This window comes from Cynocephalus volans, chromosome 4 (assembly GCF_027409185.1).
Source record: "Cynocephalus volans isolate mCynVol1 chromosome 4, mCynVol1.pri, whole genome shotgun sequence".
NCBI classification, from domain to species: domain Eukaryota; kingdom Metazoa; phylum Chordata; class Mammalia; order Dermoptera; family Cynocephalidae; genus Cynocephalus; species Cynocephalus volans.
Window position 1 is genome coordinate 99,758,538 of NC_084463.1, and position 27,664 is coordinate 99,786,201.

A 27,664-nucleotide genomic window follows, 5' to 3' on the forward strand; every position below is an offset into this window, starting at 1 on the left:
AAGGCTGTAGCAATCAAGTCAATCTGAGGATGCAGTTAGAGGAAAGAAAATACATCAAGCCCAGCAACAATGAGGGCGGAAAGCCAAATTTTCAAAATGAATCTCTATAACCTTGCCCTCCTCATCAACCACTCTCTGATCATTACTTAGCAAGTAACCAAGAGGAAATGATCACTTACTGGGGACAGCCACATTCAGTAACCAAACTGCCTTCCTTAGGCTATGATATGGATATGCACTCTACTGCCATGTCTGGTATGATGATGGATCCAGGCAGCAATGGTGGCAATCTAAGTAGTAAAGGCTCCATTGGCAGTTTGATTGAGTGACATGAATGACCTAGATGGTTCAATTAACAGCTGTAATTCATTTCCAGTCTGTGGACCCAAAGATCTTTAATCTGACAGTTTTTAGTCTTCCAAGTGGCAGACTAGAAGACTAGGTCATTGGCAATAGCCAAAGCATCAATAAAAATATAACATGTCTGGTTCCTAGGAATATTGTCTCAGGCAAAGGTAACAGCTTTTAATTCAGTCCATTGTGCTGATCAGCCCTGTCACTGGATACCAACAGCTTTTAACTTAGCTGGACCATCAGTGAACCAGGTTCAGGCATTTGGTTAAGGAAGTCTTTGTAATTCAAGGGCCCCATTGAGCCAGTGGCTTTGCTTCAAAGGAGTAACTGTCACTTTTCCAAGTAAAACTAAAATGGCTAGGCTGGCTACATCCCTTAACACGCCATTTTTCATTTGACTAGGGAAGGCTGCTGAGGCCCTTTTTGTTAGTCGTCAAGTTTGCCTTAACCTGGCCCAAAATGGAGATATTAGAACACAATTACAAGACTTCCATTGGTCAGATGTTCAGTTTCAACAAGAGCTTAGCAGCAGCCTAAGAGCTGTCCACCTTTTTAAGAGTGTATGTAGTATTTGGTGCCTTCAGAGCACATGTAGCCCTGCTGCACTGGAAAATGGCCTGAGTACTCCAGGAGCGACCAAGTTTTCAACTAATTCTGTTATTCTTTTCTTTTCGTCTTGGGATTCTATATCGTTTCTGTTAGACTACACCTCTCTACATGCAGTAGTCCCTAAATGACAGACTTATAAGCAAGAATTCCTGATTTAAGCAAATGTATAATTGATACCAATGACACTTCGATGTGAAAGACATAAAACAGCCATTCAGAAGTACACTGAATCAGTTCAGAGGCTCCCCTCACAGGTCATTTTAATTTTCCTTTCCCGTTGCAAACTTTGCCCCAAACCTACCAGTTGAATTTAGGTGCTTTTCTCTCCTACAGGTCCCAAGTCTAGCAGTTTAAGACAGGTATATTAGAGGCCACAGCCAAAAAATTATGTCATCTTCCAGCCAGGTGTGTGGGGACTTTCAGGGGGTGACAGATGCTGGCCTGCAGGGGACAGTTGGGTTAGTGGGAAGGTCTTTCTCTCCTTTGACTCCTTTCTTCAGGGTCAGTGCAGCTCTTCCCTTGTGTACCTGTTGGCTCTGACAAGCACCCAGGGCTCAGGGGCTCCTTTTTTGGTGTTTTGTTTTCTTCCCTGCATGCCACTGTGTGGAGTATGCATACAGCAAATGTACTTCACAGGGCCTGGTTTTCCAAAGTCTTGCAGTTTCAAATACTGACCTTGCAAAGGACAGGAAATTTTCCCAAGGCTATGGTCTCTGTTGTAAGATAAAGAATTCTTTTTTTTTTTTTTTTTTGTCGTTTTTTCGTGACCGGCACTCAGCCAGTGAGTGCACCGGTCAGTCCTATATAGGATCCGAACCCGCGGCGGGAGCGTCGCCGCGCTCCCAGCGCAGCACTCTACCAAGTGTGCCACGGGCTCGGCCCGTAAGATAAAGAATTCTAACACAGCAAGGCTGCTGGCTCAAAGACAGACAAGTTACTGATTGATATGTAAAGATACTGGGAAGCTGTGTAGGGAGAAAGGATGTTTGCTAAGATAAAGCTTTTGTTGGTGGATCAACTTCTTGAAAATTGCATTATGGAATGTCTATTGTTAAACTTGTTAAACTGTACTTAGCAAAAACCCCACCTCTGTTCTCTTCCTGTAACTTCCTGGTCTGGAGAATAAATGCAGGAAGAGAACCCCAAGTCGTGGTCAATTTCCCAAATGGAAGGAATGCCTCACTCTTGAGGGTTCCAGGAGATTAACCCCTTTTCGGAGCTTCTCACTGCTCAGAAGAGATGGGCTTTGAGTAATCTTTGGTGGCTCCATCACCCAGGGGAAAAGGGTTCTCAAATCCATGGGAGGCAAAGCAACACCACTGTGCATCTGTTCCACAGTCCCTGGCATTTTTTTTTTTGTCCCTGGCATTTTTGACCAACCCTACATGCAGGGCTCCATGCCCCCATGGGACCAAGTAGGATAGTGACTTGAACATCTATGTTCGACAGAGCTATAAAAGGAAAGTTCCTCCTCTCCCCAAAGATCCTCAACATAGACAGTTTTCTTCCTTAAAGCAGTAGGGAAGAGGGATCAAGGGTACAGAGGGAGACAATGGCTTTGTGTCAGTCAGCAAAGCCATGTATTTACTTTCAAGTAGCTACCTGCGTGGACTCAATAAACACTTAGAGGTTTTGGTCCATTCAAAGCTCTATATACTTATTGCTGCCATCATTTACTTCATCTTTGGGGAACCCTTTACTCATCAACCACAGCCACACATTTTAGCTGGAGCAGTTGGCTAGCTGCTTCACTGTCAAAACATCCTTTCCACCTACTGCTCAGAGACCGAGCAACTTAAGTACCATTTGGGTAATGTGTTTCAATCCTACCTTTTGCTGCTTAGCCTCAAAATTCCAACAGGTAGGACAAGGGGGACTCTTCCTCCCTCCCTCACTTGGTAGCATTTGCTACCAGATCCCAGGAGATTTCTCACATCCCCTAATACAGCCTATGAGGCCTTTTCCTTTCTCCTCTAAAAAACCATGTCTGTCAGGATCCCATCCTTGTTACTAAATCTTCCAGTCTGTGAAGGGTCTAGAATTCTTTCCTACTTGCAAGCTAACAAGATAGCCTGCTATTCTTTCATGGATGTTGGCAGAAGACGTGAGACTCCCAGATCAGAGACAAAGAACTTTATTACACACGGTATCACAAGCACATGAGCATGATGGTTGAATCAGTTCCCCATAGCCCCCACTCCCTAAAGTGCCACAGGGTAGGCCTACATGATGCCTACACATGCAGACCTCGAGCTTGGGAGATTCAACACTTTTGTAGCGAGCAACAGGCAAGACTTCTCATCTCAAGGTAGCTTACTACCTGCGACAGAACACACAAGTACAGTCCAGGAAGAGAGTGGTTAGGGTATTGCGTTAGAACATGCAGGGATTCTCAGGACTCATGGCAGATTGCCACTCCCAACAGTTTCTCTTTGTCCAGTGGGTCACGTTCGACAGCATTATAAACCAAATCCAAGGCACCAAGAGTCTGAATACTGTTCAGTCCTCATCATGGGTTCCCCAGAAGAGTTTGTCTGTTACAGGGAAATCTCTCCAAAAGGGCCAAAGCTCCTTTATAGTAGCCAAGACCCACTGCAAAAAATTCCAGGTCCTTTCCTGTTGTGTCTGCATGGGTCTAAAGCTGGCATGACAGACTTCAGGAGGAGATTGGCTGTAAGACAGCCCACCAGTTGCCATTCATCCTTAACAAGCATCATGTACCCCGAATCCCTCATCTCCTAAGCAAATCAGCCAATGTTCTAACAGTTCATCTGGTTTCTGCCCATAGCAGTAGGGAATTTCCTTCCTTTCATGCTCATGTAAGTGCATGTCTCTGTAACTGCTGTCTGAATGGAAGAGAAACCCGCTACCTATCAGGAAGAGTATTAGTACCAGTAGTTAAAATGGGGCTGACCCGGGACTGATTGCCAGATTACTAAGGAAGTGCTCCTGCTCAGAGGAGAGTAAGCAACAACCAGGGCTCCTTTTGAGCAACAGTCTTTTAACTTATTTCCCAGTACTCAAGAGCCTGCAACAACCTCCCCAGTTCCTCATTAACAGGCATTAGTCTGAGAAAGGGGCCATAGAAAACATCAGAATGTCAAATGAGCCCATGGCATTTAAAAAAAAAAAAGGTAGGATATCAGAGGAAACATCTGAGCACATGTGTTTCAGGTCGGGTTGTTAAGGATATCCTACTTAATAACAAGAGGTTGCCAGTAGGACAGGATATATTCTATAAAAATTTTTATTAATGTGATACTCACAGTTTTCCCTGATGATTTCAATCATGAAAGGAAGGTTTGGGGTGCAGGGTGGGGCTAGCCAGGGGTGAAGATAAGGTAGAGAGAGTTAGCGAGAGAAAGGGATCTAAACTGAGAAACTCAGGCCCAGAGAAAAATACAACTTGCAGGGCCAGCCCCATGGCTCACTCTGGAGAGTGCGGTGCTGATAACACCAAGGCCACAGGTTCGGATCCTATATAGGGATGGCTGGTTAGCTCTCTGGTTGAGCGTGGTGCTGACAACACCAAGCCAAGGGTTAAGATCTCCTTACCAGTCATCTTTAAAAAAAAAAAAAAAGAAAAAGAAAAATACAACTTGTGTGTATACTAAGAACCTTTGCATCTTCTTTCATTCCCTAAGATTGTTCTGAAGCAAAAAAGACTCCTACTAAAAATACATAAAAGCACTACAAACATTAAATATACATTAGCAGGTGAAATTTGCAAATAATGAAAAACATTAGCAATGTTTCCCCACTCTCCTCAGTAGTCCTCTCTGTTCTGGGAGACTTAAGTCCATCCGAAGTAGGTATGAGGAATTGAGAACCTGGAGGGCAATGTGATGGGTGTCAGGGTTTCCTGGTGGCAAGGGTGCTGCAGACCTACAGAGGGTAAAGAGCACAGGCTGGAGTGACCACTGGGGAGATGTGTCAAAAAACAGCCAGAGGCACTCTGTAGCCTTACAAGGTGTGCCTGGACTGAGGCTTGAGCCTGCAGAGGGTATTTTTTTGTTCATCCTAAAATGCCACAAGTGCAAAGGTTGGGGGGGACCAATCACAACATGTGGCTAGGTGGATAGCCCGCTTCCTTAACAAATCTAAACAGTTTATACTGGCTTCTGGAGTCAAGGAAAAACCTTAAGAGATCCATGCAGTCCAAGAAGTCTCAATGTGGGGTTTATGGGCAGATTTTAGGGATTATGGCACTCACATTCTTCAGAATCACAAGGGATGTTCTATATATATAGGCATTTCTGGGGAGTAAGGAATCTTCATAATCTCAAAAGGATACATTCTCTAAAACCTTTTTAACAAGTTAAGAAAATTCACCCTACAGAATGAATGGGATTTTCCCAAGGTCACAAACACATTACAATAAAGCTGGAAACAACCCAGGTCTTTTGTCTCTCACAGAAAGACCATTTTTTCCCCTCTCCCTAACTACAAGTCCTCTTGGGATAGTAATAAATCGAGGAAAAAATTATTATCTATGGATAGGGAAATAGTTAAATGAAAAACGTTTATACTATGGAGTATTATGCAGCTATTAAAAATGAGTTTGACCTATATATACACTTACAGGAAAAGCACCTAAGAAATATTAAGTTTAAAAAACAAATTACAGGACATATATCAACACAATTCAATTTTTGTTTTAAAAAAAGCATATGTGAAGATATATGTTTGTATATGTAGAGAAAATGGCATACCTCGTGTGAAGGAACCTCAAAGGGTCATCACGGAGAGGGTTACTGTCCACATCCACAAGACTTGGTGCCTCTGTGTCTAACAGTAACTCTTCCATTGTAAACATACAATTATCCAATTACACTTTCAAAAGCTTTCAGTAGCTCACAAAATTTGATTATCAAACAAAAAAATAAATAAATAAAAAATAAGAGGAAACTAGAAGCCTGAGGAATTTGGTGATTTACCCAGGGCTTGTAGAAATGAAAAGTATAGAATCCGAGGCTTCAACTTCTTGTCCAGTGTTGTTCCACAATCCCCCACTGTGTGGTGCTAGATAGGGCAACATTCCCATGTCAAACAGGGAATGTGTAAAGGGTGATTTCTTAGAAGTTGAATATAGTTTTGAGTACTAGGTTCCGCTGGAATTGCATTTTTGTAAGGCTGGAGGGACAATATTTCTAAAAGTCACAGGACCTAGGCCCAGTTCTCTGACCACAGTGGGAAAATTCTGGAAAAGATGTTGTTTTGTTTCTGCAGGAACACAAACTCTGGAGCCAGACTACTCAGGCTTAAGTCCCAATTATATCACTAGCTGTGTGACAAATTACTCAACTTTTGTGTCTCAGGTTCCTCTTAGGATTGTTGTGGGTTTAGTGAATTAATACATGTAAAGTACATGGAGCACTTCCTGGCACAAAGGACGTACTGAGCATTGTTATTGTTATCACTGCGTTCCTCAGGGGCCTCTGACCAGTAAGACAGCCTAGAAACAAAAGGAACCTATAAGTAGTAAGACCGCTAACACAGCAAGTGTTAGTTCCTTCCATCAAGACTACAACTCCATTTTTTTTTTTACATCTTCTTTCCTTTTATTGAGAAAAATTTTTAGAAAATGGCGGTTAATAAAGGGAACAAACAAATCAACAGGGGATATACTAGTGGGAAACACAATATAAAACTAAAAATGCTACTGGCTTCTTTAATTGTTTAAGAGCGCAAAATGTAACAGGCAGAAAGTCTGTTTTAAACAAGTTAGAAAGCTGTGTTGTTTTTTTTTTTAAATTCTCCCCAAGTCAGACATATACACACCCACAAAAATGGTGTGTGAAAGAAAACTGTCACACACAGAAGTTGCATCCTGAATTCTTCAGGGAAACAGCTGCTGAAACAGGAATTAACACAAAGTCAGCAACAGGTTAATAATTTTTTAAACCTAAGTCTTCAAATGCTGCATGGCACAAAGCTATACTATATAGAGTACTGCTAGGTAGGAAAAAAAATGTCTGTACATCTTTTAGCAAAAATGCTTTTCCAGAAAAGCAAATCAAAATAATGCAATTAGCAGACCAATGAGGCTACAGCTAGACATCAAAGCTACAACTTCTCCTTTCTGTGCTAGAAAATCCTACATACCCAGAATGGACTAAAATTTCAGGACAAAACAGGGACTTTTTTTTTTTTTGACCAGTAAAGGGATCACAACAACCCTTGGCTCGGTGCCGTCTGCACCACGCTCAGTCAGTGAGCACACCGGCCATCCATATATAGGATCGAAACTCGCGGCCTCAGCGCTACCAGCGCCGCACTTTCCTGAGTGAGCCACGGGGCTGGCCCAAAACAGGGACATTTTTAACGTTTGTTAACTTTACCCATTTTAAGTTCTCTGTTTCTTCCCTCCCCCTACCCGATAATTCAGCATGATCCAGCAGAAAAAGGGCTGCTTTTAGAATTGGCTATTTTATTTTTCTTTCTGTGGCAAGACTGTCATGGAGCTTGGATATTTCAGGTTCATATGCATCCATGACCAGTGTCCCACTGTGGTCAAAAAACTTAGCAATGGACTTGGTGAACTCGGCTTCTCGCTGCTGCTTTGTTCTCCCACTGATGAAGGTCAACTTCAGGGTGTATTTGTCATCAAACCTAAGCATTGGGGCAAAGACAACAAATCAAAAACCAAACAAAGATTCAACCAGTAACAATACAGCACTAAGTGTTTCCAAAGAACAGAGATGAACTGGGGATTGATAATATAGGTAAAACACAAATCTTAAAAAAAAACCTAGCACCCCTAGCCTTTAAGATACTAGTTCTGATTCTTAAGTGTGGATGTGCCTCCCGATTTAATTATGGTGTGCCTCCTTTACCTTGTTGTAGACTGTTAAGCCATTTGAACCACCTTTTCTCACCTGTGGACTTAGCACTTGCCATGTTAGAAGGGTCTTCCTAGTAGATTCTTCCACCTATCTCATCTGACTAGTTCCCATTTGTTGACACTATACTTGGGCATAAACTTGTCTGAGAGAGCCTTCCTAAACCCTCCCAATCTGGGTCAGATGTGTCTCCTTTGTCTTCCACAGCACCATCAATCAATATTCAACTCGAATACTGAGCACCTCTTACGTGTCAGGTCTAATGTTAGGTAATTTCATTGGTAGCATGGGAGCCTAACTATTGAAATGATGTTCATATACTTCTGTTCTTCTCTAGACATGAAGATTCTTTTTTTTTTTTTTAATTTTAACATTTATTTGTCCATATTTATGGGGTACAGTGTGTTGTTTCAATACACGCATACACTATACATTGATTCACTTAGCATAGCTTCATACTTGTCAGTCCACCACTTCTTCTCCCTCCACACACACCCCCCCCCCAGCCTCTGGTAAACATTATTCTACTCTCTACTGCTATGAGAACCACTTTTATTTTTTTAGCTTCCATATATGAGTGAGATTATGCAGTATTTGTCCTTCTGTTCCTGGCTTACTTCACTTAACATAATGGTCTACAGTTCAATCCATGTTGCTGCAAATGGCAGGATTTCATTTTTTTAATAGCTGAATAGTAGTCCCTTGGGTATGCATACCACAGTTTTTTTTAATCCGTTCATCCACTGATGGACATTAGGTTGATCCCATCTCTTGGCTATTGTAAATAGTGTTGCAATGCACATGGGAGTACAGGTGTCTCTTTGATATATTGACTTCATTTCCTCGTGGTATATACCCAGTAGTGCAATTGCTGGGTCATAAGGTAGTTCAGTTTTTAGTTCTCTGAGGAACCTCCATACTGTTTTCCACAACGGCTGTACCATTTCACACTTCCACCAACAATCTAGGAGGGTTCTCTCTTCTCTGCACTCTCACCAGCACTTGTTCTTTTCTGTCTTTCTGATAACAGCCATGCTAACTGGAATAACATGTTAACTCATTGTGGTTTTAATTTGCATTTCCCCAGTGACGAGTGGTACTGAGCATTTTTTCATGTGCCTGTCGCCCATTTGTACGTCTTCTTTTAAGAAATCTCTATTCGGTTCCTTTGCCCATTTTTAATTTTTTTTTTTTTTTTTTTTTTGCTGTTGAGTTGTTTAAATTCCTTAAATATTCTGGATATTAGTCCTTCATCTGTTATGCAGTTTGCAAACACTCTCTCCCATTCTGTAGGTTGTCTCCTCACTTTGTTGATGGTGGTTTTTGCTGTGCAGAAGCTTTTCTGTTTGATGTAGTCCCATTTGTCTATTACTGCTTTAGTTGCCTGTGCCTTGGTATAGACTGGGAGATTCTTGGTATAGCAAGGATTTTTGTCTTCATTGTTTTCTACTCTTAGCTTGGCACTTGGTAGGCAATCACATTTTTATGAATAAAGAACCCTTGCTTTCAAGGATGCTCTCCAATTCCATGCTGTTTAGTCCTTATACTCTGTAATCAGTCTAGCTACAGACTCTACTCTTTGATTCCAGACCTGGGATGCAAATTGCTTTACTGCATGAACTCCAGTGATTCCTTAGCGACACCTTAAGGTACTTTGAAGGCTTTTACTACTACCACCCATTCAAGAGAGTTTAAGGACATCATCTTCTGGTAGGCTGACATTCCTCCTCCCCCTTTCTGTCTCCATTTACTAGGGCGTATGCTGTGGATTGTCAAGCTAGTACTATCATTAGATAAAGCAGTTTCTTGAGCCTTTATTTCTGCATGTTCAAAATGAAAAAACTTGGACCTACTTTTAGGATTACTGTCATGATTAGAAGAACAGTGCCTACCATTAACTAGTGCTCAAAAAACACAGCTCCTTGAGAAATTGTTGTTCTAAGCATTAACTTTCAACTTGAGTAGCTAGTAGTGAAGGTCCCTGAACTGTTTTCAACACCTCTAAAGATTTTCTCAAGCTCTGACCAACTGCTACTAACTGACATCGCAGTAATTTTTCAACTTCTGGGCCCAGTTTTATTGGCAGTTACATAGCTTTGACGGCAGAACATGATCTGATAAGTTGTGACCTGATATATTTTAGAAATATTCATTAAATCAAATATTTATTAAGTCCTACCTATCATGTGTCCCACTACAGATATAGAGCAGTGAACACAATACAAGTGTCTGCCTTTTGTAACTTTTATTTTATTGTGTATGAGGGGAGAGAGAGAGAGAAAAAAAAGATGTTCTTTTAAATATAGTGGGCAGGAAAGGCTTTACTTAACAGATGTTTGAGCAGAGCCCTAAAGAAGGTGAGAGAACAAGCTATCTGGAAAGAGAACATTCTAGGCAAAGGGAATAGCAAGTGCAAAGTCCAGGCAAGAATATGCCTGGAATGCCTGAAGAAAAGGAGGCCAATGTTTAAAGAACAGAGTGGGAGAGGATGAGAGCCACAGGAGATGAGGGGTGTGTTGGCATATATGTGTGGAGCGCAGAGAATAGATGTGTATGAACTTCAAAGTCATCTTTAGGATTTTGGCTTTTTCTCTGAGTGACAGAATTTTGAGCAGAGAACTGAGTTGATATGCCTATGCTTTAAAAATATTACTTTGCCTGCTGGGAATAGACTATGGGCAAGGAGAGCAGCGGCAGAGGTCCACTAGGACATTATCACAGTAACCTAAGTGAGAGATGATGGTAGCAATGGAGATGGTAAATGGGCAGAATTAATACACTAAACGGTAGAGCTAACAGGGTCTACTGATTCCAGAGTTCTATAAGGATGGCAATGCCATTTACTGAGATGGGAAAACGGAGGGAAGAGCAGGTTTACATGAGAGAGAGCAAAGTTAGGTTTTGGACACATTAACTTTGAGATGCCTACTTGAATCCAATGTCAAACAGAAAGCTGGGATATACCTGGAGTTCAGAGAAGAGGTCTAGAATGAAAATAAAAATTTAAGGATCTTCATCACATAGATGGTATTTAATGTCTTGAAAGCCTACATAAGATTTCACTTAGCAAGTGAATATAGACAGAGAGGAGGTTCCAGGAACAAGCCCTGGTGGCATTTCAAGTTTAGAGAAGGGGGAGATGAAGAATCAAAAAAGAGACTGAGGAACAAACATTAAGGTAAGAAGAACAGTGGTATCTTAGAAGCCTACTTTTTTTCAAAAAAAGTATTATAAGAACACAGTAATCAAATGTGTTAAGTGCTGTTGACAAGTCAAGTAAGATGAGGAAAGAGAAGTGAAGAAAACAAGAGCAGATCCAAGTGATAATGGGAGAAGAGGAAAAGGAGAGCAGAGAAATGTGAAGACCATAAGGGGAAAGAAAACAAATTTTTTTTAGCTCAGAAAAATTACAGTATGTTTATATGGCAGTAGGAATGATCCAGCTGAGAAGAAATCATCAAGTAAGTGAGAAGGGACATAGTGAACCAATGGAGAACAGGTACTTGGAAAGAAGACAGAGTATGATGAGGACTGAAAGTAGGTGAGTAATGATGGGAGACTTTTTGATTGCTTCTATTTTATCAACAACAAAAGAAAACTGAGAATCAAGATGGACAAGGAGACACAGGAAGTTTGAGAGTGGAGGAGAAGGTATGAAAGGTCCTCCAGACAGAGAGCAACTGGACTACAGAAATGCCATGGAATCTAAGACAGGTAAGGAGGAATTAAAATAATAAGGGGAAGAGAGATAATGAAAAGGTGGCAGGATCAATGGATTCTAGATGCCATTAGGGCTAAAGAACTACTGGGACAAGAGAACAAGGAGATAAAACAGGATGCAATGGTCAGAGAGTGGGATACTTAAAACTGAAATTCTTAAAGGTAATTAATTATTAGTAATAGCAAAGTCTAGGGTATGTCCATGGAAATAAGTATTTAAGACATGGTAGAAAACAAGATAATTGGAGAGGAAGTAAAACTGAGAGGCCAGGGTACTGGAATAATCATCTATCTGGATATGGAAATCACCAAGATTTATGAAAGGACATGTGTCAGAGAAAGTGCCAATGAGCCAGGAGTTACCTTCAAGAAGAGAGGGTCTGTATTTAAGGAGGAACAGAAGTGGCAAAATGTGATGACATGCAATTCAAAGCGGGGGTTTTAGGGAGGAGGATGAATTGGAAGCAGCAAAGTGGTACAAAGGAGAGGCCTACCTCTAGTACCTCTAGTACCAGGGCAATGAAAGCTACTAGAGAAACATTAGCCACCACCTGTAGTCTGTAGGGGAAATATGTCCTCAGGGGTATGGGCAGGTTTCATTTAGAGCAAGAAAGGGAAAGGAATGTTCAGAGAGGAGGCTAGGTTATAGGGGATTTTGTGGATGGCTGACAATAATTTGGCTGCAGGCAGAGACAAATTAGGAGGCCAAGGTTGCAGACCAGACCAGGTAAACTTCAATCATTTGCACAACAAAGAATTAATTTAATCTCTGGGCTTGTGTTCCTATCTGCAAAATGGGTGTTTTAAGGTTAAAATGAGATAATGCATTCAGCACAATACCCAATATATAGTAAACGCTCAAAAGATTTTTTTTTTTTTTTTTTTTTTTTGCTATTATCATTACTGGTATCTCATCTTCCCAATAATTCTGGGAGTCATCTTTGACCCTACTAAAGGAGTCATTTTTGACCTCACTAAAGCTCAGGTAGTTTACATGATTTACCAAAAGTCATACAGCTGGAAAGAGACTGAGCTGAAACATGAACCCAGCTGTGAAACCTACAAAAAAACTTGTGTGTCACATGCACAAAGTTAAATTCACCTCTGCTCAGAAACTGACTTTGGATTGTGCTTTTCTGAGATGCCCAGCACACTGCTCCAGATTCTTGATTGCATTTATGGAATGCAGTTAGGACCATAGAAGACACAGAAGCTAATGGGGCTCTTCAAAGATAACCGACCTCACACCTTTGGCCTTTATAGTTCTGCACTGTAATTCTTTTAATTGGCCACAAGGAAAAATAATCATTCTTCAATCAAAGTACCTTCCCCCATGGTTCACCCTCAGAACATTTCTGTGATAATGTAATCTCAGAACTGCAGTGCTAGGAAAAACCTAGATCATTTATACCCCTTTCTTCATTTTACCTCACTCGCACTATGATCTGCATAGAGCAGGCAAGCAAAGTCTGTTACCGATAATGACAACACCCCAGTGCAAATCCAACACAAGGATTTAAGAATTTGTGAGGATACTCATACCTTTTGAGACTGGAGGACAGCTGCCAAATATCGTCAGGATCCATCCCTGTAGGATCTTTTCTGTGGGCCACAAGAAAGATGCTCTTCTCCTTATATGAGGTATAAATGGTCAGAATTCCCATCATCACAAAATAGGTTCAAATAAAGTTAAGGGGGAAATACACAAACATACAAATAAAATAAATAGAAGTAACACAAATCGATAAGCAAGAGCTATAAACACTTTTCATAATGATGGTCCTAAAGAAGACAGTTTTGTCTTGCTGCAAAAACACCAGAAATTTAGCTATTTCATTTTCACCCTTATGTTTATGTACCAAAAGAAGTAAGGCTTTCTCTGGTTAATTTTCCAAACATCTCAAAAAGGAAGAAAAGAAAAAGGTACAGGGCATAAGCCAGCTCTCATTTTTTTTACACGTAAGGACAACATGTACAAGATCCTGTTTGTCAAGACTTTGTTATAATTGTGATTCTCTATTAAAAGCACAGCTAATAATCACAGTGGACTTGACCATGTTCAGGGGTCATTAGAACAGAAGAAAAGTGACTTTAAATTAGTTTACTATAAGATCAATTACTTCCTATATATGTATTGACTTATACTGTATTCGGTTTTTGACGGTATTAACTGCCACATTTAGGCACTTACTGTGCACCAGGAATTGACATACATTGTGTACATTGTGTCATTTTAATTTTATGAACTGGAGAAGCAGGAAAGTACACTGCAAAGCATAGGGACCTTGGAGCTAGCAAGTCCTAGATTTGAATCTTGGCCTTTAACCAGTGTAACCATGACAAATTCCTTTCTTCCCCAAGTCCTAATATCCTCACCTCTAAAATGGGGATAATACTAAGTTTTCAGTATTGTCATGAGGTTTAGAGATGGGAGATATGTATATATAATCTGTGTCTAGGACACAGAAGACGTTTATAATGGTAGTCACTACTATTATATACAAAACTGACATGATTATAAAAATAAGAAGATCTAGGGCTGGCTGGATAGCTCACTTGGTTACAGCATGGTGCTTAAAACACCAAGGTCAAGGGTTCAGATCCCCGTACCAGCCAGCTGCCACAAAAAATAAAAGAGAGAGAGAGAGAAACAATCCTGTTTTCTTTTAAACAAATATAATCAAACAAATGAAATACCATCAAGGGAGTTCTCTTGGGAGGCCATATATCTATAATAATTTTACTGTCATTGTTCAAACCTCTTTGAAACTCTACTGGAAACTGTCTTCAGAACTTATGGCATATTCTTTTGAACTGACTTAATAATGAAAAATTTATATTGTGATGATTAATCTGATTACTGAAAGGAGGCAAGGATCAATTGGTGCCACTTATGAGGACTGTGATTTAGGATCAATTTGGATAATACTATTTTTGACCAGTACCTCCTTTATTAGATTGTTTGCTAACTTGTCTCTGAAGGTAAAGCCCCAAGGTGGAGTTTTTAAAAACATTTCAGGTAGAAGCAACATTGCTAGAAAAAAGTAAACTGCCTATCAGAATGATTTGTTTTAAACAACTAGTACAGGATGGCACATAGCAGACACTCGATAGCACTATATGACTTTTAAGAATGAGGTAGGGTGCTATATACTAATACGAAAAAACATCTAATATATTTTTTAAGTTAAAAATAAAGTACAGAGCACTATGTACAGATTGATGGAAGGGAGAGGGAAAGACCACAAGAAAATCTGTTACTATGAATATGTATAAATTATGTAATAGTAGTAATATACTGTAGTATAATAAAAGTTCTTTATGTTCAACTTCTTGAAAAATCAGCGGGGTATAGGGCCGGCCCATGGCTCACTCGGGAGAGTGCGGTGCTGATAACACCAAGGCCACAGGTTTGGATCCTATATAGGGATGGCCGGTTAACACACTGGCTGAGCGTGGTGCTGACAACACCAAACCAAGGATTAAGATCCCCTTACCAGTCATTTAAAAAAAAAAAAAAAAGCTGGGTAGGCAACAACTGTGACTCCATATTTATCAGGAAAAAGAGAGAGGAAAGGACACTGTTACATATCAAATGCATTACAAACTCTCTCATTTAATTTTTATAATAATTCTGAGTATCACCCATGTTTATAAGTGAGCAGCATTCAGTCTCAAAAAAGTCAGTTCTTATTAGTACATCATCACAAATACCTTGGATTTCAAACCCACATCCTTAAGCTTCACAATAGGTTCTGAATTTAACTGTAATAGAAGCTTCACCTATACCTCATGCACACTACCTCCAGTTCTACCCATTAGCTTCAAAGAAACCTAACACAGATCTGAGCCTCCACAATCTGATCCTTTCCTAATATCATGGAATGACTGGCCTAAAGCAGTCTGGTCTGCTGGGAAAAATCTTGGGCTAGAAATGAGTAGAGCTGGGGCCGGCCCATGGCTCACTTGGGAGAGTGTGGTGCTGATAACACCAAGGCCATGGGTTCGGATCCCATATAGGGATGGCCGGTTCACTCACTCGGGTGAGCATGGTGCTGACAACACCAAGTCGAGGGTTAAGATCCCCTTACAGGTCATCTTTAAAAAAAAAAAAAAAGAAATGAGTAGAGCTGGTCTCACTATTACTGTGTTTTGCTATCAAGTGCCCAGAGTAGGATTATAATAAACTTCATGCTAATAACTAAAGTGAATTACAGATAAAATAACCATATTACCTAAAATGTCAATGATAAGTTACTACACAAATTTACGGATACCCACAGCTCATAATGTTAAATTCTAACATCAGCAGGCCCTAAGATGAAAGTTTGATTTTAGCAGGGAGGAATATCAGTAGAGATATAAGAAAATTGTCACTAAGGGCCGAGACCGTGGCGCAGTTGGTAGAGTGCTGCGCTGGCAGCGCGGCGACGCTCCCGCCGCGGGTTCGGATCCTATATAGGACTGACCGGTGCACTCACTGGCTGAGTGCCGGTCACGAAAAAACGACAAAAAAAAAAAAAAGAAAATTGTCACTAGAAAACAAACCTGAGCATAAATAAAGGATATGATATGACGCACAAAGCCAAAACAGGCTTGGACTCTGGAAACGGATGCATATAATCCCAAATCAAAGCCACGATGGCAAAGAAACAAGAGATTGTACAGATGGTGAGGCGACCATCAATTAGACCAAAATTCTCCACGTACTTGTATTTTTCCAGAAGTACCTAGTAAGAAGAACAAGGAATCAAGCTAACAGGAATGCTTCTTTCTCAGTGCCTGCTTTTATTCTTGCTTTCCATTGTAAAAATTATGTATGTGAATTACCAAGTAGTTCTCTCCAATAGGGATTTTACCATTCGAAGCAAATAAGACTCAAGCCATTTATAAAGGATCCCAGAGAAAAAGTTCTTCAACTCCTCATATAAAAATATTTTTTAAATCTTCAACTTTTCCCATAGGGTCTAGCTAAAATTTTCTTTTCCCCTTACAAATGGAGAGATGACTAATTATGAATGAATGCCCTATCTTCTCTCAACCTTCTGTGTTCTAAGCTAATTAATTTAAAAAACAATAAGTTAACCAGCTTTCTGGAAATAGCTAACATTTATATTTTAACACATTTCCCCCTACTTATTATGTAGGATTTTAGAAACTGCTTTCTGGCTCAATTTCTAACACTGAAAACTGAAATCACTCCAAGATACAAAAGAAAAAGATCCTGCAGGAGATTGGCCACCAGCTAGCTGTATACATGCTAACGGAGCCCTCCTCAAGAACGTACCTTTTTGGCAGAATCATCCAAAGAGTTTTTCACGGCTGATCCATCCCACTTGTCGATTTTTACAGGCTTATCATCAATCTTCCACTGTAAAACAAATAGAAAAGCTGTACATCAAGACACTTGGCATCTTACATCTACTTTCTTAAGAGCATCCTCAAATATACATAACTTTACTCTTTGTCTTCTGATGTTAGACAGCTTAAAGACAAAATGATTAAAAATGAGGCTGAAGCTCACTAGAATCAGGTGGTACTAGAATCGTGATGTTATCACTCTCCATGTTGGGAAGTCAAAATCTGCAAGCCCTGAATCAGAACACTTCCATGGGCTGCAGAGACCGTAAGCATGAATTCACTTATCCCATTTCCCATTTTGCCTAAATGTGAGTGTAGAAAAGAACTCCATTTAAGGGCCAGCCCATGGCTCACTTGGGAGAGTGTGGTGCTGATAACACCAAGGCCATAGGTTTGGATCACTATATAGAGATGGCCGGTTGGCTCACTTGGGAGAGCGTGGTGCTGACAACACCAAGTCAAGGGTTAAGATCCCCTTACAGATCATCTTTTTTTTTTTAAGCTTAAGTGAAACAGGGTACTACAAATAATCTGATCAAGTAAACAAATACTATATATCATAAGAATCACAAACCAGCAGGCAATCCAAAATTTATATGGCTTTAGAATGGATTATTTTACTGAAAGACAGAGGACGTCATATTTATCTTTCTGACTGAGGATAAAAGTTCAAAGATACTGTATACAAGGAATAAGGAGATGAGACAAAAAATAACTGAAAAGATTTTAAAGGACTGTAGAAATATAATTCATTGAATTTGATCCTTTTTTTTTTTTTCTGTAATTCTACATACTATTACACAAAAAAGAAAAACTGTTCTGTGAGGTTTATTGGGAGAAAAAACAAACTAAAACAGTCATACTTAGAGTGATTAAAAGACAATCAAGTTTTTTCCCTTAGGTGCCTTATAAAAAAATTTCTTCAAGAAAATAATTCATGACAGCATGTTGCAATATTGAGTCTCACAGCCTGGCAGCCTACAAATCAAACATGACACCTTATTTTAAAAATACAAATTGAACCAAAAGGAAATTAATGGGCTTTCTAGCTAAACAGCTCACTTACACTGTCAAGTTAATCCCATTTTGATAACAAACAAAAGAAAGAACCTGGAGAGTCAAACCCACAATAGAATTTGAATTATTTGTGAAATAAAGTCAGAATAATGTCATCTAAACATTTGGGGTCATTCCAAAAAAGAAAAATCATATTCTCACAGAGACCCAGCTGCCCCTCACTGCCTGCAGTGCATCACAGAAAAGAAACTTATCCCCACAATTCAGAGGATAATTTCTTAGCAATTTTCAGGGATAAATGCAGAAGCAGCCATTACAGCATGAGTTGAAGTAACCTCAGCTCTAGGTCTACTGCCTGGCCCCAGAAGCAATCAATCCTCAGTAAGCGGAAAGAACATTTCCAATGAATTTCATTAATCACAAAGGTTATAATTTATTTCTGAATAGATGGGAACATCATCCATTTTGTATACATGAAAAACCAATTCCAAATTGCCAAGCCTCTCAATAACAATTCATTCCAATGCTGGACAATCTTTTTTTTTTTTTTTTAAATGTCTTTAAACAACTTTTTGGCAATTAAACTTCTTTATTTCTTTCAACTAATATTTGAGTGTCTACTTACTATGTGCCAAGCACTGTTCTAGCCACTAAGGATATAGCCAAAAATAAGACAAATTCTGCCCGCAAATATCTTATATTCACGTATGGAAGACAGATAAAGGATAAGTAAATAAATACGTAGATAATTTAGGGTTGTAAAAAGTGCTACAAAGAAAAATGAAACAGGATTTTTAAAAAAGACATGTTAAGGAAAATAGTTAACATGTGAGCAAAGAGTTGAATAAAGTGAAGGAGTAACCCATGACAAAATCTGGAGGAAGAGTGAAAATACAGAATACCAAAAGCACCAAGCTTACTGTGTTTGAAGAACAGCAAAAAGGCCAGGATTTCCAGAGCATTACTCAAGTGGAAACGGGTTGGTGGGGTCAGAGTAACAGGTAGGCCAAGAATATACTGGGACTACAAGGCGGGCCACAATTAGTGGTTTGGATTTTAGCTAACTGCTAATTGAGATGGGAAGTCACTGGAGTGACTTCATTCTGCAAGAGGGTGAGTGGCCTGATTTATGTGTTAAAAACATCAGTCTGGCTGCTGTGTGGAGAACAAATGTAATGGGGCCAAGCACAAAAGCTGGAAGACCAGCTGGAAGGGGCACTGCAGTTGTCCAGGTGAGAATGGTCAGATTCTAGATATATTTTGAATGTACAGCCAAGAAAATATGATAATTGGTAGAATACGATGCAATGACAAGAATCAAGTATAATTCTTGGGTTTTTGTTCCAAAAGACTGGATGAATTGAGGTGTCTTACTGAAATGAAGAAGACTGGGAGAGAAGCACTTTGAGGAGCATCTTAGTCCATTTTGTGTTGCTATAACAGAAATATCTGAGACTGGGTAATTTATAAAGAACAGAGGTTTATTTGGCTTATGATTCTGGGACAGCTGCATCTGGCATGGGCCTCAGGCTGCTTCTACTCATGGCAGAAAGTGGCAGGCAGCCGATGGGTACAAGCAAATCACATGGCGAAAGGAAGCAAGAGAGAAAGAGAGGAGGTGCCAGGGTCTTTTTAAACAACCAGCTCTCACGGGAACTAATAGAGCAAGAACTCACCGAGGCCCCCTTCCCCCAGGGAGAGCATTAATCCATTCATGAGGGATCCACCTCCATGACTCAAACAGCTTCCAACATTGTCACATTGGGGATCAGGTTTCCACATGAGTTTGAGGCGGACAACACATCCAAACTATCAAGGAGTAAGCAGATTTCAATAGATTGGCTCTAGCTATTTAAGTCTGATATACCTATTAGACATTTAAGTGGAGATGTCAAGTAGACAGCTGTACATATAAGTCTGGAGCTCATAGGAGAGGTCCAAGTTGGAAATATAAACTGGAAGTCATAAACTTAAAAAAGGGTATTTAAGCTATAACACTGGCTACCACCTTGGGATTAGTGTGGACAGAAGGGAGAGCCAGGGATAAGCTCAGGGGCTTGCCAACATTTACAGGTCAGGAAGAAGACAAAAACCAATCAAGAATACAGACAGACCGTGAAGGAGAAGAAAACTCAAGGGCAAATGGTGTCCAAGGAGCCAAATAAAGAAAATATTTTGAGAAAAAAGTGATTCATGGATCAAATACTACTGAAACATTAAGTAATATAAAAACCTACTACTAAGACTTGACAATATAGAGAAATGGTGAGAGACCTGGGCAGTTGATTTTTTTAGTGAGTCTTTTAACTAATAATTAAAGTAATAGTTATAAAGTAAAAGTAATTATATCCGCGATACCACTGTGCTATATAATGGTGAATAAGTAGTTTAAAAAAAAAAAAGTCAAATAGTTTGAAGTTTTAAGGGTTGCTCCAAAAACATAAAGTCAAAAGTTTTTAAAATTGAGATATAACTCACATACTATAAAATTCGCCATTTTAAAATGTACAATTCAGTGGCTTTTAGTATGCTCACAAGATTCTACAACCATCACCATTACCTAATTCCAGAATTTTTCATAACCCTAAAAGAAACTCCATACCCATTAGTAGTGACAGCCTATTCCCTCCCCCTAGCAGCCACAAATCTGCTTTCTGTCTCTATGGATTTGCCTATACTGGACATTTCAAATAAACAGAATCATACAATATATGGCCTTTTGTGACTGGGTTCTTTCACTCAGCATGTTTTCAAGGGTCATCCATGTTGTAACATATCAATACTTCACTGCTTTTTATGGCTCAATTATATTCCATTGTATGGATATACCACATTTTATTCATCCATTCATCAGCTGACATTTTGATTTTTTCCACCTTTTGGCTATTATATTTGTGCTATAAAAATTTGTGTGCAAGTTTCTGTGTGGAAATACATTTTCAATTCTCTTGGCTACATACCTAGGAGTGAAATTGCTGGGTCATATGGTAACTCTATGTTGTACATTCTGAGGAACTCTCAAACTGTTTTTAACAGTGGCTGCACCATTTTATATTCCTGCTAGCAATGTATAAAGGCTCTGATAACTCCACATCCCAACCAACACTGGTTATTTTCTGCTTTTTTTTTTTTTAATAGCAATCTTAGTGTATGTGATTGTGGTTTTGATTTGCATTTCTCTAATGACTAATGATGCTAAGCATTTTTTTTATGTGCTTATTGGCTACCTTCATATCTTCTATGTAGAAACGTCTATATCCTCTGCCCCTTTTAAAACTGGTTTATCGGTTTTTTTGACTTGTAAGATTTTTTATATAGTCTAGATACTAGGCCCTTTTCAGATATATGACTTACAAATATTTTCTCCCATTCTGTTGTTTACCTTTCCACTTTTCTGATAGCAACCTTGACACACACAAGTTTTTAATTTTAATGAAATAAAAAATAACAAGTTGAGATGCTATTAGAGTTCAGTTTTCAGAACTGTGTAAAAAGCCAGCACTTTTTTTCTTTAAACATAAACACACACAATTACAGTAATGTCACAAAACTATGCATCTTCTTTGCCCAGAGCTAGGTCATGGGGCACAAGTATACCATCCATAAGTCTGGCAAGCTAAGATACCATCTAGTAGAGTAAAAGAGGAGACATGACTTTTCTAAGGACACATTATTCGTGTGTGACAAAGCCAAGGTTACAGCCTAGGCCTTCCACCTAGGTCTTCAACCTCAAAACAGAAGTTCTTCCCACTACTACATTAGCTAGCACAAGGTCCGCTGCAGTACAGAAGGCTATGTACTGATTAAGGCAAGAGCAATGGATTTAGTACTGGGGAAGCCAGGTTCTAGAAATGTTACTAATTTGTTGTGTGGCTTTGGACAAGTTGTTTCATCTTCTCCTCTCCACCTGTGCCCATGTCTATAAAATGAGGAGGCTGGAACAGATGAGTTTCAAGGTCTCTTCCTTAAAAACATTTTAGAGAAATCATTACTGATTAAGCAGAATAGTTAAAACAAACACACACACACACACACACCTTAAAAGGTCAGAACCAAAAGACCTTAAAAAGTCATTTAAGACAGTAATTCGCAACCTGGAGGGAACTGTTAAGATGCAGAGTTAATAAATAGATAGAGATGTGTAAAAAAATGCAGATGTCCAGGCCCCGCCTCCAGAGAATCTGATTCAGGTCTGGGAGGAGATCCAGAAATCTGTTATTTTTAACTAATACCCAAGGGATACTGATGTAGACTGTGTTCTCATCACGTTTTGAAACACATTTATCTAAGGAAGCTGAAACCCAGAATAACCAGCTATAAGTAGCTATATACATATTTTGTCTAGTGCTTTCTATGTGTCAGGCACCACCTTTTAAGGTAAATACTATTACTATCTACATTTTATAGATGAGAAAACTGAAACACAAAGAGATTTATTAACTTGCCCAAGAGCACGCATCTGGTAAGTGGCAGAGACAGAATTCAAAGCCAGACAGATAGCCTGGCTCCAGAGCTTGTGTTCTCAACTAAGATATAAAAGCTATACTTTAAGATCAGGCTGACAGCCCAGCCAAGAGACAGAAATACAGATATTAGGTTAAAAGGGTCTGGATATAGCTTCTGGAAAGCATGGTTTAACACCACATATCAATTTCAATAGCCAAAACAAATTAAGCAAGCAGCTTTTCTTTATAGCCACCATGTAGAACAAACTGCTTTCATGTATTTTGGGCAAAATAATTTACTGCAATTATCCAAGTCAAGTCATTCTGTGATGAAGACTAGAAGATTATATCGCATACTTATTTTTAAGATCAGGAAACAAGAATTGTTGTGTTCTAAAAGTCAGTTTCATAGGAACAGAAATTCACATCTGCTTAGAAAAAGCTAGAGGCATATTTGCATATACTGCATCTCTGTATTACATTTCTTTATGGCAAGTGAAACTTCAGCTGCAGAAATAAAATTAAAACCCTCCAAAAAAAAAAAATCAAGACAAATTCAACTACTGAAATCATTATTAAAGGTAGCAGCCCCTCATTCCCACAGAGCAAAAGCTCTCTGTTCATTCAGATGCTGCTCCACAGAGAATAACATTTTTTCCCCATGTTCTCTCCCACAGTACCCTCGGTTTTCAGACAATCAAAAGTACCATCCTCTAAAGCTCTTTCTGAAGACTGAGGTGGCAGATCTGAAGTCTTTTCTCTGATAAATTCAATGCTACAAGTACTATTCTGTGTCAATCACTATAGAGAAGACCTCATGGGAAAGTAGACAAATACAAATTGGTGGAACAATACAAGACAGCATGTCATATTAAGTGACAGCTTAATTCCCATGTGCAGTAAGTGCTACAGGAATTCAGAGGGGAACAGCTCAACGTAAAGCTGAAATGAAGTTTTCCAAGAATAGGCATTTAAACAGCTCTTATTTTCTCTCTCTTCTATCCCTCACTTCTTGGTTAAACCTTCCCTCCTTTATAAGGCCTTTTACCTATTTCTGCTATTCAAATCAGGGTTCTCATCACCTTGTCATTCTGTTCTTATACTCGTATAGCTTTTTACAAAGAATATTTACCGATATTACACAATTTAATCCTTACAACAAGCCTATAATATGCATGAGTGTTCACAATGTTTACATAAGAACATTTAAGTTCAATCATATCACATAACTTATCCAAGGTCATGCAACTTTTAACACGTTGCACTAGAATTCAAACACGTCTTTCTTTTTATTAAATACTATATACTAGTATAGTATATGGCCTTATTAGAAGGCTTCTAATTTCTACTTCTCCAAACTATCTGAATAATTTTCCTAAAACCACTTTACTCTGTCTTAAAAACCTTCAACAGCCTCCTACTCCTACTGTGAGCAATCCATGCCATCCACAAACTGGATCTACCCAGTCACTACAGTTCCCTTAAAGAACCTTCCAGTCAACTCACTACCTAGGAAACGGCAGGCACCACCACATTCTGTGTACCTGTGCTCAAGAAGACTTTCTTGCCTGGTATTCCTTTCCTCTCTCTCCTTCCCAAAATAAGGTCCCAGCTCCACTAACAGACATGAGGCTTTCCCTTGTGGCCCGCACCCTTATCAATTACTTTCAGGGATCATTCTCTCTCTCATTCAAACTTCTATAAAACGTACACATTTAAATATACCATATAGTGGGCCGAGCCCGTGGCGCACTCGGTAGAGTGCTGCGCTGGGAGCGCGGCAACGCTCCCGCCGCGGGTTCGGATCCTATATAGGAATGACCGGTGCACTCACTGGCTGAGTGCCGGTCACGAAAAAACGACAAAAATAAATAAATAAATAAATAAATAAATATACCATATAGTTTCTTAAATATATTTAATATTTGGAAACCCCACCTCCTATGTTCAGCTATTGTGAGTACTGACAGGATCCTTGATTTATTCCTTCACCATCACACGTTTGCACTGGACACTAGGGTTATAGAGACTGTTAATGTACGTTGTCTTATCTGATTGTCCCCCAAACCCTAATGCCAGAGACCCTAATATTTCAGATGAAGAAAGGGAAGTTTAGTGAGATCAACGGACTTGCCAGTCTTCATACAGTTTGCAAGTAGCAAAGACACTTGAAAGCCAAAATCGTATGATGCCTAAATCCAGGTTCTTTCCGTAACACAATGATGCCATATACTATTCAATAATCACTGCCTTAGCAGAATGACCTGCTTAATGTTTGCTGGTGATGATCCAAGTGGAGGGAGGAGCAAGAGCATTCAGTGGGATAGGATAAGCACAGGCTGTGAGGTGCTCAACCAGGAGGAAGGCAAGATTTGTGTACGAAAATGAACTTCAATTCCCAATACTCTCATGTCTTCAAACAATTACAAACTCAACCTGCAGAACGTGTTCCTGTTTCTTAAGAAGGGCTAAGAGTGTGAGAACCATGTAATTCAAAACCAATGACACTCAAAAAGACAAGCAAAAAGATCTGGCTCTGCATACCAGCCAGCCGCCAAAACAAACAAAAACGATCTAGATCTGAACCCCTTAATATAATCATGTATTCATTTCCTAAGCACCTATCTTGTGTTAGGCACAGAAACGTCTGAAAGCTGTTTTCAACTGAAGTGAAATATCCCAACTGCTTATTATATTAAAGACACCATGACTTAACATTTCTCATCAAACTAGCCCAGGGTCATTATATTAAAGACACCATGACTTAACATTTCTCATCAAACTAGCCCAGGGTCCTTCGATGAAAGAACTGAAAGGGACCTTAGGGTACTTTAAGGCTAAATCCATCATTTTGCAGATAAGAAAACAGATAGAGAGAACAAGCATATTTCAAGGTCACACAACTAACCAGAGGCACCAAAACCAACACTAGGATCCAGATCTCCATACAACTGTTTCTTCCAAGACGCTGTGCAAAGGACAAGAAGGGCCAACCCAGAAACATAGTTTTCCGTTTTTTCTTTTAAGCCCTTGTTGCTACGCCTGCACTTCGAAACAAAGGGGGAGATGTACGGAGGGGGAAAGAGGCAAGCGTGAGCACGCAGCAGCACGCTTGGTGGCAAGCGGGGGGAAAAAAGATGGGGGGGGAAGGCATAAGGAAAAAAGAAAAATCTTACAGGCAGCCCAGTAGAGGAAGTCAATATTCAAATAATATTTTCAGCATTCGGCGAATCGTCATAAAATGCCTACCAGCTTCAGTAAGCAAAACGGCAAGGAGCACTTCGGAATATACAGCAGCAGGAAAAAGTGATAGCGGTGGGGAGTTTGGGGGACACTGACTTCGAGAAGGTTCTTTAATTCCTTCGGGCTTCAGATTTCCCCGTCAGGGAAATGGACCCTTTCAACAGTGGACCCCAGCACTACAGAGGAAAAGTGATGGCCTCAGTGAAATGTGGGAATAATCAAATTACCCGAAGAAACTGTGGTGGCCAGCATTAAGGACCAGGAACACTTCCGAGAAAAAAGCCCAAAGAGAGGAGGGACCGGGTTTGAAGTGCAGAGAAGGCGGGCCACAAACGTGCGTAAGGTTCCCATGGTGGCCAGACAAGAGCTCCCTTTAAGAGGCCACAGAAAATAAGGGGGACGGGGATGGGAAGATAGGCTCGCCGCCTCCATGGGTCTCTCTAGTGCTCAACTATTCTCCGAAACCGGCTCCTCACCTTATCCAATAAGCCGCTGCGGCTACTGCCTGTCCCGCAGCTGGTGCCACCGCCAGCCCCACTACTGCCTCCGCCGCCACCACTTCTCGCACCCTGTGCACCCGCCGCCGCCATCTTGTCTGCCTCCGCGTCTCCCTCCCCTCCGACTTGTCCGAAACCGATTGGCTGAACCTGACGGCGTGACGCGCCGCCTGGAGTCCATCGGGATCCGTAGTTCGAAGCATGCTGACGTGTGGTTGTCAGCGGAAGTGGCCGCGGGGATTGCCGGGACTTGTAGTTAGAAGCTCAGGCCGCCGGTTGCCTCCTACACGGCCTTCCGCCGCGTCGCGGTTACTAAGGAGTGGGGAAGGTAGTGGCAAGCGCCACCGTGGAGCAGCTTCGAGATCCCCGAGAGGCTCGCAGGCGCGCAGCCCGCCTCACCGGGGCGTCGCCTCCGCGGACCGTTCGGAGGCGGAAGCGACGCCGGAGGCAGGTGCGACTGGAAACTTAGTTTGCCTGAGTTAGAGTCTCACCTGCGCAAGGTGTGGAGTTTCTGAAGAGACGGAGAGGAGTTGGTCCTTCATCTTTTTATAGCCCTATTAGGGTACTTGCTAATTATTCTCTCAATTGTCATCTCAGCTGTTAGTACTGTTTTCGTGTTATAGAAAACTCACGTTTGGGCCAAGCCTGTGGCGCACTCGGGAGACTGCGGCGCTGGGAGCGCGGCGACGCTCCCGCCGCGGGTTCGGATCCCATATAGGAATGGCCAGTGCACTCACTGGCTGAGTGCCGGTCACGAAAAAGACAAAAAAAAAAAAAAAAAAGAAAGAAAGAAAAGAAACTCACGTTTGTTGAGTGGCTACTCTATGCCGGGCAGTGTTCTGTGTGCATTTATGTCCATCCTCTCTCATTTAGTTCCATAACAGCCCTGTCAGATGAGGAAACTAAAGAATTTACACAAGACCAGATAACTTGTATCAGAAGCTGGTGTGAAGCCAAGTTCTTTGGGGTTTTTTAAATCGTTTTTTAACCTCAAAACCCATGGTGTTTCCTCTCTGGCACTCTGCATTTATAGTTTTAGGATATAATGGTATTGCAGATTTTAATTGTTAATTATTTTTTTCCACAAATACTTATTGAGAACAAATATTGCCTGGCACTGTAGTAAGGGATACAAGGGGGATCAAGATAGAGCTGGTCGCTACTCTGGTGGAACTCTCACTCCAGTGACCTAGAGTTATCACATAGCAGGATTGTATTATATTATGCTTTATTACATTGCATTACTTGTTTTTTATCCCTACATATTCACCATAAGTGTCCAAATGATTGAACAAATACTTAATGAGTTGCTTACTGTGTAACAAGCTCTGTTCTAGTCACGGGGGATATATTCCTGAATAAACAGGCAAAAACCTGTCTTGGCAAAGTAAACATTCATGTGAAAATTATCACTGAATAATATCAGATGAGGTTTCCTCACCTCTGTGAAGCAATCCCTGGCTACTCCAACCAAATGTACTTGTAGCTTTTTGTTGTCATCATTCATTTTTTGTAACTTCTCATTTTTCAAGACCCATCTGTAATGTCACCTGCTCAATGAAACTTTCCCTGATCC

At 40.3% G+C, this 27,664-nt stretch overlaps 1 protein-coding gene across 1 annotated transcript; it reads right to left on the bottom strand.

The window, feature by feature from the left end:
* Window positions 1–3,108: 3,108 nt before the first annotated feature.
* SPCS2 (signal peptidase complex subunit 2) lies at window positions 3,109–26,200 on the bottom strand. The gene is made up of 5 exons (XM_063094448.1): window positions 26,068–26,200; window positions 16,813–16,896; window positions 16,095–16,255; window positions 13,068–13,202; window positions 3,109–7,575 (listed from the first exon to the last, which is right to left on the bottom strand). The coding sequence occupies exons 1-5, from the start codon at window positions 26,179–26,181 to the stop codon at window positions 7,389–7,391; spliced, it is 681 nt and encodes a 226-aa protein (XP_062950518.1). The 5' UTR covers window positions 26,182–26,200; the 3' UTR covers window positions 3,109–7,388.
* Window positions 26,201–27,664: the final 1,464 nt, after the last annotated feature.